Consider the following 13,640-nt stretch of genomic DNA (forward strand, 5'->3'; position numbering starts at 1 on the left):
TGGCTAATTTTTGTATTTTTAGTAGAGACAGGGTTTCACCATGTTGGCCAGGCTGGTCTCAAACTCCTGAGCTCAGGTGATCTGCCCACCTTGGCCCCCCCAAAGTGCTGGGATTATAGGCATGAGCCACCACGCCAGGCAGAGGGCTACTGTATTTTAAGCTTAGGAGTCAGGTAGGTGGCACGGAGGCCCAGGTCACCTTCCTGGAGGCCATGGGTTCTGGGCACATAAACTCTGCCCTCAAGCATGGACATCTGGAAAATGGCAGTAATTGTAATGTTGATGTGGAAGGGGTGTGGAAAGGATTCAATGGGGTGTGCTGCTCCACACATGGGAGCTGTTCTTTTATACGTGTGTGTGTGTGTGTGTGTGTGTGTGTTTCTATGTGTAGAGAGAGAGAGAGACAGAGTCTCACTGTGTTGTCCAGGCTGGAGTGCGGTGGTATGATCTAAGCTTACTTTAGCCTTGACTTCCTGGGCTCAATAGATCCTCCCGCCTCAGCCTCCTGAGTAGTCGGGATCACAGGTGTGTGCCACCACACCTGGCTAATTTTTCCATTTTTTTAGAGTCAGGATCTGCATCTGCAGACTATACAAAGACAAACAACACAGATTAAAAGCACAATCATCATTGAAATCACAGAGCCTCCAAGTGTTTCTATCCATTTGAATGAGTTACTAGCTGCTAATCTGTCTGCAGCTCCTTCAAGCACTCCAGTTCCTGGCATTAAGGTCAGGTGTGCCTGGGATACTTTAAATATTTGTTCTTTCAATTTTGCAATATCCAAAGACAAGTTTGTAGAGTGGCCTTGTAGATGCTTTTTTATTCTTTCCCAAATTTTGATTTTATTAAGAGCTATTAACAGTTTCCACAAATCCTTACATTTAGCTCCTAGAGCAGGCCATATCATTTGAGGTTGAGGTGCCACTATACTGCCATGGGTCCAGATAATAGGAATTCTTGCTGTACTTCTTACCATTTCTACCATCTGACCATTTTGTTCAGACCAGCTGATCACAGTGTGGCCGTGGCACGCAGACTGAGAGGTGCAGTTCAAGCTAAACATCCCTTAGGGGACCAATCAATAATGATTCCTTAGGAATCATTGTGCAGCACCTCTGCCTGTTCTGCAAAGCAATCTTCCTAAACAAGTACGTTCATTTTTTCTAACTGGGTCCAATCCTGTTTACAAATATGTTTTTGAGGGCAGTATGCCTCAATTATAGGAGCAGATTTATTATGAGATCAGAAAGCTTGTATAACTGTCATAGAATGATTACATCCAGGCATTATTGCCAGCCAAGATTGATAAATATGCCCAATAAGTATAATTGTTCTCTGTGTCAGCCCTTATTGAAGGAATACTCATGGCAGTGGTGATCATCGCTATCATAGCTACCATTAAATTACTCATTGTGACTGGTTGTCCCACTTTCCTCAGGTTTTCTTCTGCCATCTGTGACAGCTTCTTGATCTGTCTCCAGGTGGGTGGCTGTGTTTGACAGGTGTTGCTCGTGACAGTTGGGGTCTTCCTCAGCGTCAGTCTCGACATAGCTGCAACTGGGGGGGTCCTCAGTTTCCTCCCAGAATCTCTTCCTCAGCATTTGGCTCATGATAAGGTTTTAGGTGTCTTGATGGTGTCCAAATGGGCTGTTGAGTCAGTCCTGGAGAAACACAAGCATAACCTCTACCCCCAAGTTATTATTTTACCTATTTCCCAACTTTTTGTTATTGGATCTCTCCACCAAACTAGTTGTTCTGCTTCTGTCTTTGCAGCTGGTTTCTGTAGATGCTGTTCAGCTGCTGATAGGATCTGGCCTTTAGGCAGGCTCAAAAAATTTAACAATGCTAGATTCAGTTGCATATGGGGTGTCCCGCAGTCCTTGTTTTCCCCCCTTTTTTTGCTTTTGCAACTGCTGTTTCAGGGAGAGATTCATTCTTTCCACTATGGCTTGTCCTTGAGAATTATATGGGATACTAGTAATGTGTTTGATATTCCATATAGAGAAAAATGTAGCTACAGCTTGGCTAGTGTAGCCTAGGGCATTATCTGTTTTAATAGAAGCTGGAATGCCCATCACCGCAAAACACTGCAAAAGGTGACGCCTGGAAGAGCTGTATGAGCCCTAATGTGAGTGATGTAAAAAGGGTGCATTCTACTCCTGACTGCTGTTTGCAGTTGGGTAAATAAAGTCATCAGTTGTTCATCTGTAGGAAATCGTAACTGAGCATTTTCAGTTAATTGTATGGACTGAATCACGTATGAAGAATCAGAAATCACGTTAATAGGCATATGAAAAGCAGTCAATACCTCAATTACAGCAACAAGCTCCACTTTTTGAGCTGAAGTATAGGGCATCTGAAAAACTTTACTTTTCGAGCCAGAATAAGAAGATTTACCATTACTAGACCCATCTGTAAAAACATTTTCAGCACCTTCAATTGGTTTAAATTCAGTTATTTTAGGGAGAATCCAATTAGTTAATTTCAAAAATTGAAACAGTTTTGTTTAGGAAAATGGTTATCGAGAATACCCACAAAGTCAGCTAAATGGGTTTGCCAAGTAAGACTGTTTATAAAAGCTTGCTGTATTTGTGCCTTTGTGAGAGGGACAATAGTTTTTCCAGGATCATATCCATGTAATTTAACAATCCAAGTTCTCCTATTTCCTATCATAGTAGCAATTTGATCCGAATAAGGAGTTAGAGTCCGTGAATTAGTATGTGGAAGAAAAAGCCACTCTACAAGATCTCGCTCTTGAACAATAACACCAGTAGGTTAATGCTGAGTTGGAAAAATTAGCAAATCTAGAGTCTTCTCTGGATCTAATCTATTTATTTGAGCTTTATGGACTTGCTTTTCGATTAGCTGCAGCTCTGCCTCAGCTTCTCTTGTTAATTACCGAGGGCTTGTGAGACCAGGATCTCCTCTAAGGATAGAAAATAGATAACTCATGGCATAGGTAGGAATGCCTAGAGCAGGTCGTATCCAATTAATGTCCCCTAGTAATTTTTGAAAGTCATTTAATGTTTTCACTTGATTCCTATGTATGGTTGCTTTCTGTGGCACAATGGTAGTGTCATTTACTAAGGTCCCCGAGTAGGAGTAAGGAGTAGTAGTCTGAATTTTGTCAGGAGCTATAATTAAACCAGCACGAGAAATCGAATTTTGTAAGTGATCATAACATTGGAGTAATATTTCTCGAGTGGGGGCAGCACAAAGTATACTGTCCATATAATGAATAATGTAACACTGTGAAAATTTTTAACGAGTAGGTTCAATTGCTTGCCCTACATAAGTCTGGCAAATTGTGGGACTGTTTAACATGCCTTGTGGCAATACTTTCCAGTGAAAATGCTTAGCAGGCTGCAGGTTGTTTACTGCAGGAATTGTAAATGCAAACCGTTCACAGTCTTGCTCAGCTAAAGGGATAGTAAAGAAACAGTCTTTTAAATCTATGACTATTAAAGGCCAATTTTTTGGAATCATAGCAGGAGAAGGCAATCCTGGCTGTAATGTACCCATGGGTTGTATAACTGAATTAATGGCTCTTAAGTCAGTTAACATTCTCCGTTTACCTGATTCTTTTCTTAATTACGAAAACTGGAGAATTCCAAGGGGAAAATGTTGGAGCTATGTGTCCGTTTTCTAATTGTTCAGTAACTAATTCCTCTAAAGCCTTCAGTTTCTCTTTACTTATCGGCCATTGTTCTATCCAAATTGACTTATCTGTTAACCATTTTAAAGGTATAGGTTCTGGAGGCTTAACAATGGCCGCCATCAAAAATGATTTCCTAAACCTTGGTGGGAACTTTGTATTTCCACTTGAAGCGGTTCCTTCAAACCTTGTAAATTTTTTCCTAGTCCCATACTAGGGACATACCCCATTTCATGCATCATATGTTGACTTTGAGGGCTATATAATTGTTCTGGAATTAGAACTTGTGCTCCGCATTGTTGTAATAAGTATCTTCCCCATAAATTTATAGGTACGGAAGTTTTGGTTGAATAGTCCCAGGTTGTCCATCAGGCCCTTCACAATGCAAAATATAACTACTTTGATATACTTCAGGGGCTTTACCAACTCCAGCTATGTTAAATTGAGCAGGTTGAATTGGCCACGTGGATGGCCAGTGCTATAGAGAAATGACTGAAATGTCCGCTCCTGTATGTACCAAACCTTTAAATTTCTTTCCCTGAATAGTTATTTCACAGGTAGGATGTTTATCAGTAATTTGATTCACCCAGTAAGCTGCTTTGCCTTGTTTATTTCTGCTTCCAAATCCTCCTGTTTGTTTAATTTCACTTTTCCCCATTTCCACATATGGCACATTGAGGAGCTGTGCTACGTGCTCTCCTGGCTCTGCTTTCCAGGGAACAGAAGTAGATACAACAATCTGAATTTCCCCATTGTAATCTGAAGCAATGACTCCTGTTTGTACTTGTACCCCCTTTAAATTTAAACTAGACCTCCCTAGAAGTAATCCTATTGTCCCCGCTGGCAAGGGTCCACAGACCCCTGTTGGAACTTTTTGCAGGGGTTCCCCAGGCAGAAGGCTCACAGCTTTTGTGCAGCATAAATCTACTGTGGCACTACTGGCTGTGGCAGGGGACAGACATTGTACAGGGGTGAAGGAGTGGCCTGAGCCGGAAATGCCCCTGGTTTCGAATGGGGCCCGGGATGGGCCCCTCATGGCATTTCCCGAAATCGGGTTCCCATCTTTATCAAACTTAGAGTGACATTCATTAGCCCAATGTTTTTCTTTTTTTACATTTTGGACATATTTTAGGCTCAGCAGTTTTCTTTTATCCCCTATCTGCCGGCCTGACTTGCTGATTTTTTCTGCATTCTTTTTTAGTGTGCCCATGCTTCCCACAGTTAAAACAAGCTCCAGGAAATGGAGTATTTCCTTTATCCACTTTCAGTCCTGCCATTGCCTGTGCCAACAAAGTAGCTTTATGCAGATTACCTCTGATACCGTCACAGCCTTGATATAATCAACTAAATGTGCTTTCCCTCTAATAGGTCGCAGAGCAGCCTGGCAATTGAGATTAGCATTGTCAAAAGCTAATAACTGCAACACTATATCCTGAGCAGCCGAATCTGCAATCACCTTTTTAAGATACTCCTGTAACCGAGCGTTACATAAAATCTGCGTACGGTTCTTTTGGTCCCTGTTTTACATCACCAAAGGAAGGGTACTGTTCTCCACCTGAAGTGATTTTTTCCCAAGCTCTGATGCACACTCCTCTAAGCTGCTCCGTGGCATCATCCTGCATAACCACTTGTGCATCTAAACCAGCCCAGCCGCCAACCCCCAAGAGTTGGTCTGCAGTTATATCAGTTTGAGGTTGGGCCCAGGTGTTGCGAGGGGCCTGAATGGAAGCTGTATCTGCCCACCAAGTTTTAAATTGTAAGAACTGAGCAGGAGTTAGACAAGCTCAAGAGCGTCCCAGTCAGAAGGAATCATCCGACTGGAAACAGCAACATTCTTTAACAGTCCCGTTACAAAAGGAGAACCTGGTCCATATTGATTAATAGCTTGTTTAAATTCTTTGAGTAATTTAAAAGGAAAAGGCTCAAATGTAGCTGTAATATTTCCCTGTTGATCTGGGGGATGTATTCTAACAGGGAACTGCCAAGCCTCTAAATCACCCTCTCTTCTAGCTTGCTGAATTCCTACCTGAATGGAACTGAGAGCGGTTGCTCAAGGCACTGCTCGAACAGTCACTGGGGCAACTACTTTCCGCCCAGTGTCCTCCGGAAAAGAAAGATCTGGAGGGTCAGGCCACTCGTTTTCTTCACACTAAGGAGGGGATGCAGAAGGGTAGGGATGAACCTCTTCCTCCTTTGCCACTTTAGCTTTAGCTGGCAAACAAACCTGCTCTGTTACCTCTTCCGTTACTTCATTATACTCTCCTTTCTCCTCATCATCAGTGTGAAAAGGTTCCAAGGTGGAATGAACCAGAACCCACACCTGTCCCATTGTTATCCTGATGCTTCCGAGCTCCCTTTCTTACTCACCATTTGGATTGCTTAAGCGTACTCGGGTGTCCTCTAGCTTAGTTCCACGTTCTCCAACTGTCGCTCCAATGACTCTTCGACCCGGATTCGAGCCCCCACGTGTGGGCGCCACTTGCCGAGACCAGCTCGGTCGTGGAGACCCTAACCCAGCGGTGCTAGAGGAATTAAAGACACACACACAGAAATATAGGGTGTGGAGTGGGAAATCAGGGGTCTCACAGCCTTCAGAGCTGACAGCCTCAAACAGAGATTTACCCATATATTTATTGACAGCAAGCCAGTGATAAGCATTATTTCTATAGATTATAGATTAACTAAAAACATTTCTTACAGGAAATAAAGAGATGGGCTGAAATAAAGGGGGGTCTGGCTAGTTATCTGCAGCAGGACCATGTCCTTAAGGCACAGATCACTGATGCTATTGTTTGTGGTTCAGGAACCCCTTTAAGCGGTTTTCCGCCCTGGGTGGGCCAGGTGTTCCTTGCCCTCGTTCCGGTAAACCCACAACCTTCAGGGTGGGGGTCACGGCCATCACGAACATGTCACAGTGCTGCAGAGATTTTGTTTATGGCCAGTTTTGGGGCCAGTTTATGGCCAGATTTGGGGGCCTGTTCCCAACACCAGAGATTCCCCCAAACAGCAGATGACTTTGTTAGTCTCAAGGACAGACTGCCTCAGTGGACCTCTGCTCCCTGCCCACGATCATTACCCCCAAAACATGCCGGCAAGTCTCTGCTCCCTGCATTGGCAGAGACGGATTTAGAAGCCCACTCTTATAAATCCTGGTTTAGCCTTTGTTTTGTGACTGAGTCTACCGAGATCTTTGCAGGAGAAGAAAATTTGCAGGAAAATGAACTAAATGTCTCTTCCTGACACTCCCCTTCTGGGGGGCTGAGGAAGCTGTGAACAGCCTGGTTTGTCACACAGCACGATGGCCACCACGCTGAAGCAGCAGCAAGCAGGTTCATGGAAGGTGTGCTGAGAACCAGCCACATGGGAGCCCTACTGTCCTCTGGGTATCCTCTGGCTTCTGGCTGCAAGGCTGGTCTTTTTTTTTTTTTTCTTTGATATAAGGTCTTGCTTTCTCACCCAGGCTGGAGTGCAGTGGTGAAATCACGGCTCACTGCAGCCTCAACCTCCTGGTCTCAGGCAGTCCTCCCACCCAAGCCTCCTGAGTAGCTGAGACTACAGGCGGCACCACCATGCCTGGCTAATTTTTTAAAAATTATTTGTGGAGACGGTCTCACTTTGTTGCCCAGGCTGGTCTTGAACTCCCGAGCTCCAGTGATCCTCCCACCTTGGCCTCCTGAAGTGCTGGGATTCCACAGGTGTGAGCCACTGCACCCGGCTGCAAGGCTGGTCTTGACTGACAACGTCAGGCGGTAGTCCAGTCGCTAGGACAGACGGATCCTGACCCTCACACTGGAGTGGGTCACAAGGGCGCCGTAGTGCCCCACCCAGGAACTCACGTCTCTCCCATACTGCTCAAAAGATACGTAGCGGATGCCCTTGCCAAAGTTGGTGAAGACGTGGGAGACCTGCAGGGGGAAGGGGAGTGAGAGGGTGAGGGCCTGCGGGCCCCTTCTCTTCCTCCACTTCAACAGATAGGCCCGAAGGACTGAGGAGGTGCCAGTCCTGCACGAGGTGCTGGGGACGGAGCAGTGAATAAAGCCGGAAAAGGACCCCGCCCCGGTGGAAGCGTCATTCTAGCAGGGGGCCCGGTCACTGGAGATGGGGGGGTGAGGGGCCGGGGCATTCTGCCAGGAAGGTGGCAGGAATGTGAGTAGAGTGAGTTAGCAAAGGCCCCACAGAGGTGACACCTGAAAAGGAGGAGAGGGAGCCAGGAGGGGCTCTGGAGGGAGGGTGTCCCAGGCAGCGGGAAGGGCCTGCGCAAAGGCCCTGAGTGGGAGAGTGCCTGGAGCTGAGGGAGGGGAGAAGTAAGAGAGGGGTCAGGGAGGTCACGGGCAGATCATGGCCTTGTGGGCCACAGGAGGACTTTGGCTTTTTTTTTTTTTCCAATTTAAAAAAGTCAAGATAAAATTTTCATAAAACAAACTTTTTATTTATTTATTTATTTTTGAGATGGAGTCTCACTCTGTCGCCCAGGCTGGAGTACAGTGGCATGATCTCGGCTCAATGCAACCTCCACCTCGCAGGTTCAAGCGATTCTCCTGTCTCAGCCTCCCGAGTAGCTGGGATTACAGGCACGCACCACCACGCCCGGCTAATTTTTTATTTTTAGTAGAGATGGGGGTTTCTCCATGTTGGTCAGGCTGGTCTTGAACTCCTGACCTCAGGTGATCCACCCGCCTTGGTCTTCCAAAGTGTTGGGATTACAGGCGTGAGCCACTGCGCCCAGCCAAAATTTACCATTTTATTTTATTTATTTATTACGAGGCCAAGACTCGCTCCATCACCCAGGCTGGAGTGCAGTGGCATGATCTCAGCTCACTGTAACCTCCACCTCCCCCGGTTCAATAAATTCTCCTGCCTCAGTCTCCCCAGAAGCTGGGATTCCAGACGCCCATCACTGTGCCTGGCTAATTTGTGTATTTTTAGTAGAGACGGGGTTTTACCGTGTTGGCAGGCTGGTCTTGAACTCCTGGCCTCAAGTGATCTGTCCGCCTTGACCTCCCAAAGTGCTGGGATTACAGGCATAAGCCACCACACCCGGCCCAAAATTCATTTTTTAAAGTGTACAATTCAGTGGTTTTTAGTTGATTCACGATGTTATGCAGCCATCACCGCTACCTAATTCCCATCACCCCAGGAAAAAACTCTGCATCCATGAGCTGTCATTTCCAAGTCCTCCCTCCCCCAGCCCCTGGCAGTCACCAATCTTCTTAGTGTACATTTCATATATGTGGAATCATACAGTATTTGTCATTTCATGTCTGGCCTCTTTCAGCATCATGTTTTCAAAGTTTATCCATGTTGCAGTGTTAATTGGTGCTTCATTTCTTTTCCGTGGCTGCATAACTTTGGCTTTTACTGTGAGATGTAGCCACAGGAGCATTACAAGCAGGGAGACTTGTGATCTGACTCATTATTATTATTATTATTTTTAGTTAGGGTCTCAGTCTGTTGCCCTGGCTGGAGTGCAGTGGGACCAACTGGGCTCCAACCATCCTCCCACCTCAGCCTCCTGAGTAGCTGAGACTGCAGGTGCAAGTCACCATACCCATCTAATTTTTAATTTCTTTGTAGAGATGGGGGTCTCACTATATTGCCCAGGCTGGCCTCAAACTCCTGCCCTCAAGCTGTCCTCCCATCTTGGCCTCCTAAAGTGGTGGGATTACAGCTATGTGCCACCGTGCCCAGCCGAAACATTTACTTTGATAACTGAGGTGTGAGGATCAAGACAGCACAGTCTTGGGGCCAGACTGGGCTTGAGTCCAGCTCTGCACTGGGCCAGTCACATAACCTCCTTGTGCCTCTGTTTCCTCAACTCTAGAATGGAGACAGGATTTTGCTTCACCGCTGCATTTCCAGCACATACAGCGGTGCCCAGCACACAGTAGGTGCTCAATCAGTGTTTGTTGAACATTAAGGAGTTGTGCTAATGAAATGAATCAATATGTAACCCTATTGACACAGAGCTTGGGATGTAAGAAGGGCTCAATACTTCTTAGCTGTTATGATTATAGATATCCAGCGGTGATAGAAGGGAAACTGAGCAGACGACAGGCTGGGTGTGTGTGCCTTTAGCGGGTCAGAGGGGAGCTGGAAGGTAGTCTGGACCCACCTGTCGGCAGCCCCTCTCAGTCCACTGAAGGACCGGGTCAGGTGAGGCTGAGAACTTGACCACTTCCTTTTCATACACGTCCAGAAGGCGGACCCGGAGCTGGTAGACGCAGCCGCAGTTCTCCCGAGCACCCCACCTGCCAGGCAGCAGTCAGCCTCTATGCCCCCATCACCCAGCCAGCTCTCTGGGTTTCGGGGCGGGAGGCTGAGGGCTGGCTGCATCTTGATGAGGGTCCTGCACATCTGGACCACATTTGGAGACGTCCTGGCCTGGGAACCTCTAGGGGAGGAGCCTTGGGGGTTCTGGGGTGGAACCAGAGCAGGGGAGGAGCCTGGGTGGCCCTGGGGTGGAGCCAGAACCTGGGGGAAGAGCCTGGGTGGTCCTGGGGTGGAACCAGAATCTGGAGGAGAAGGATGGGTAACCCTGGGGTGGAGCCAGAGCATGGGGGAGGGGCCTGGGTGGTCCTGGGGGAGGAGTCTGGGTGATCCTGGAGTGTAGCCAGAACCTGGGGGAGGAGTCTGAGTGATCCTAGGGTGTAGCCAGAACCTGGGGGAGGAGCCTGGGTGGTCCTGGGGTGGAGCCAGAGACTGGGGGAGGAGCCTGGGTGGTCCTAGGTGGAGCCAGAGCAGGGGAGGAGCCTGGGTGGTCCTGGGGGAGGAGCCCGAGTAGTCCTGGGGTGGAGCCAGAGCCTTGGGAGGAGCCTAGGTGGTCCTGGGGGAGAAGCCTGGGTGGTCCTGGGGTTGATTCTGGAGGCTTTTGGGTGGGTAGTTGGGGGATGGGAAGGGATGCTCTGGGGAAGAACCACAATGCAGGGCACGTGCCTGATGACTTCAGGGAGGAGCCAGAGCCCCAGGGAAGAGACCAGATTTTCCACAGCCTGAAGGAGGAGCTGGAATGCTTTGGGGCAGAACATGGGTGTTTTGGGAAGAAGGCATTCCTCCTAAGCCTGCAGGCTCTGAAGCCAGTCCTGTCCCAACTATGCTCCCTGAGCCTCAACTCACAGGGCACCATGCTCCCACCCCTTCAGAGACCCTGGGCATCCACAAGGGGGTCAGGGGAGGTGTCTCATTTCAGAGGGGTATCAAGCCAGTCAGTGGCCCCCTGTGGACCACCCCAGCCTGCTGGGATGAGGGTGGGCAGGAGTGCAGAGTGGGGGCTCTGGCTTCTCCAAAGCTCTATGCTCCCCGGCTCTGCATCACTTACCCTCTCAGCCTCATCACAAAGGGTGCAGTGACAGCCGCTACCCGTGGGGTTGATGGGGCAGGAAATGAGCCCCTGCTGCAGAGCTGCTGCCAAGCCTGCTGCTGCTCTGGGGCAGGGTGCCACTCCTTACTCACCAGTCAGCCACACAGATCTCAATCTGGGCGCTGTCCAGCAGCTCCTGCCACACCCCTTCCATCACCAGGTCCACAAGCTGCCTCTTGGAGCACCATCTAGGAAGGAGAGATGGCAGGGGACAGGGCAAACAGTCCTGGCATTCACGTCACAGTCAGAAACCACCTTCTCCAAGAAGCCTCCCTTGATAACCCTCTCTAAAGCAGCCCTCAGGGTTTGCTCTAGCAGACCTGAAGATGTATGATGGGCTATACATCTCTCCTTGGCCTCTTGGATTCCCTTTGCCATTCTCCACCCTGCTGCGGGCTGCAGGCAGCTGACCTCTATGAAAGCCTGACCCTCATCTTTGTGGGACAGAACATGACTGCAGATGAAGGCCACATACTAGACATGTGAGCGGGGAGCTCTGTGGCCTCCTAAAGTGCGAGGGCCCCGGGTCTAAAGCCGGATGGCTTCGTCTCTGTCAACCATTGCTTCCTGTTGGATCAGCCAATGGGATGCTCCAGTAGGGGATGGAAGTGAAAGAGGTGACTAAAATCAGGGTATTTATCCTCTTAGGTCCTTCTCAAGGGACTGCCTTGTCCCCCAAGGAAAAAGCAAAGCTCCATGGCACTCTCTCTTCATTTTCCAGTAACTGTTTCCTCCCCTCACCTCTAGCAGTCTAGGGGTGGTAACGTTCCTTTCCTAACTGTTACTAGCTCAGGGGCTCCTGCCTACAACTTTGTAAACAGTCCTTCTCCTCAAACTAGAATGTGCCATAATAACATAAATTGTGCAGTATTGGTGGAAGGATGGGTAAGTTGAGCAATGGAATAGAACAAAGTGCCAGGAACGGCCGAGCGCGGTGGCTTAGACCTGTAATCCCAGCACTTTGAGAGCCTGAGGCAGGCGGATCACTGGAGGTCAGGAGTTAGAGACCAGCCTGGTCAATACGGTGAAACCTCTTCTCTATAAAAAATACAAAAATTAGCCAGGCATGGTGGCGCACCTCTGTAGTCCCAGCTATTCGGGAGGCTGAGGCAAGAGAATCATTGGAACCCAGGAGGTAGAGGCTGCAGTGAGCCAAGATTGCGCCACTGCACTCTAGACTGGGCAACAAAATGAGACTCTATCTCAGAAAACAAAAACAAAAACAAAAAAACAGAGTGCCAGGGACAGACGTAGGTATACATAGAAACTTCATAAACTGTAGAGGTGGCACCATCATTCCATGGAGAACAGATTCTTTCTCATTTTTTTTTTCTTTTGAGTCAAGGTCTTATTCTGTCACCAGGCTGGAGTGCAGTGGCATGATCCTAGGCTCACTGCAACCTTGAACTCCTGGGCTCAAGAGATCCTCTCACTTTGGCCTCCCAAAGTGCTGGAATTACAGCTATGAGCCACCATGCCCAGGCTTCAGTTTCCTATTATAAAGTGGGGGCAATAATAGGATCTATGTCACAGGGTTGTTGCCAGAATTATATGTAAAGTGTCTAGTATAGAGTAACTCCTTGTGGAGGCAAGTGACTCCATCTTGGATGTTAATCTGCCATGTTCACTTTTTTTTTTTTTTTTTTTTTTTGAGACAGAGTCTCACTCTGTCGCCCAGGCTGGGGTGCAGTGGTGCAATCTCGGCTCACTGCAACATTTGCCTCCTGGGTTCAAGCGATTCTCCTGCCTCAGCCTCCACGTCCAGCTAATTTTTGTCTTTTTAGTAGAGACGGGGTTTCCCCCTGTTGGCCAGGCTGATCTCGCACTCCTGACCTAAAGTGATCTGCCCGCCTCAGGCTCTCAAAGTGTTGGGATTACAGGCGAGAGCCGCCGTGCCCAGCCCAAAACCCTGTCTTTAGATCAAAGCTGTCTTGCTGTTGTCTCACAAACTGCAGGCGATGATGCACAGAGCATTGCTGCCTGTGGCTGCTAACCTTCCTGATCTTTCCTTGTGTCCCTGGCATACGAAACAGTACCCTCAACAAGTATTTGTTGATTGATAGAATGAATCAATGAATAAATAAATGGGGGAAGGAAAGGGCGAAGGTGACGATGAGGACAGTGTGGGGGGTAGGGTCCCTTTCTTTGGGGCCCTTGCCCCAGGGATCGGGGCCTCTCACTTGGGCCACTCACTCGAAAGAGGTCACGAAGCAGGTCTGCGAAGGAGCCCCAGGCACCGGTGTTAGGTTCTTTTCTATGGCCCAGCCGTTCCCGCCATGCTCCACCTCCCAGCCTCTGAAGCCCTCTGTGGGAAAACAAGAGTTGAACATAGGGTTCACCTGCCAGCCTGCCCAGAAGAGACCCCGCAACCACCCAGCTTGTGCTGTCCACCAGCCTCTCCCTCTTGTGCTCCAATCCTCCCTGGCTTCTCCTACCGACTCCCCCTCCCATTATCCTGTATTCCTGGTCCTACCCCACAACTATGACTCTCAGCCTTGCCCATCCACTCAGCTTCTCTTCAGCCACCCTTACTTGCTCTTTCTCCTTCAGTCCTGCTCTTCATTGTGTGTGTGAGAGACAGGGTCTCACTCTGTCGCCCAGGCTGGAGTGCAGTGGCTCCATCAT

General features: G+C 48.4%; 2 protein-coding genes across 4 annotated transcripts in view; both read right to left on the reverse strand.

Moving 5' to 3' along the window:
• The window catches only part of SARS2 (seryl-tRNA synthetase 2, mitochondrial), a 23,803-nt gene extending 17,623 nt beyond the window's left edge, over window positions 1–6,180 (reverse strand). Inside the window, exon 1 of the mRNA XM_054538322.2 lies at window positions 6,026–6,180. Within this exon, the coding sequence (XP_054394297.1) occupies window positions 6,026–6,028 (3 nt within the window). The 5' untranslated portion in view covers window positions 6,029–6,180. The remainder of the gene's footprint in view (window positions 1–6,025) is intronic.
• Window positions 6,046–13,640, reverse strand: part of FBXO17 (F-box protein 17) — a 34,430-nt gene continuing 26,835 nt past the window's right edge. For 2 of the 3 annotated variants that reach the window (XM_009232573.4, XM_063720081.1), the window contains exons 3-6: window positions 13,209–13,320; window positions 11,108–11,203; window positions 9,771–9,906; window positions 6,213–7,563 (exon numbers count right to left, since the gene is read on the reverse strand). In XM_009232573.4, the coding sequence (XP_009230848.2) occupies window positions 7,420–7,563; window positions 9,771–9,906; window positions 11,108–11,203; window positions 13,209–13,320 (488 nt within the window). In that variant the 3' untranslated portion in view covers window positions 6,213–7,419. Of the gene's footprint in view, window positions 6,181–6,212; window positions 7,564–9,770; window positions 9,907–11,107; window positions 11,204–13,208; window positions 13,321–13,640 lie in introns of those variants that run through there. The other variant, XR_008516579.2, reaches the window with a different exon arrangement.

This window comes from Pongo abelii, chromosome 20 (assembly GCF_028885655.2).
Source record: "Pongo abelii isolate AG06213 chromosome 20, NHGRI_mPonAbe1-v2.0_pri, whole genome shotgun sequence".
NCBI classification, from domain to species: domain Eukaryota; kingdom Metazoa; phylum Chordata; class Mammalia; order Primates; family Hominidae; genus Pongo; species Pongo abelii.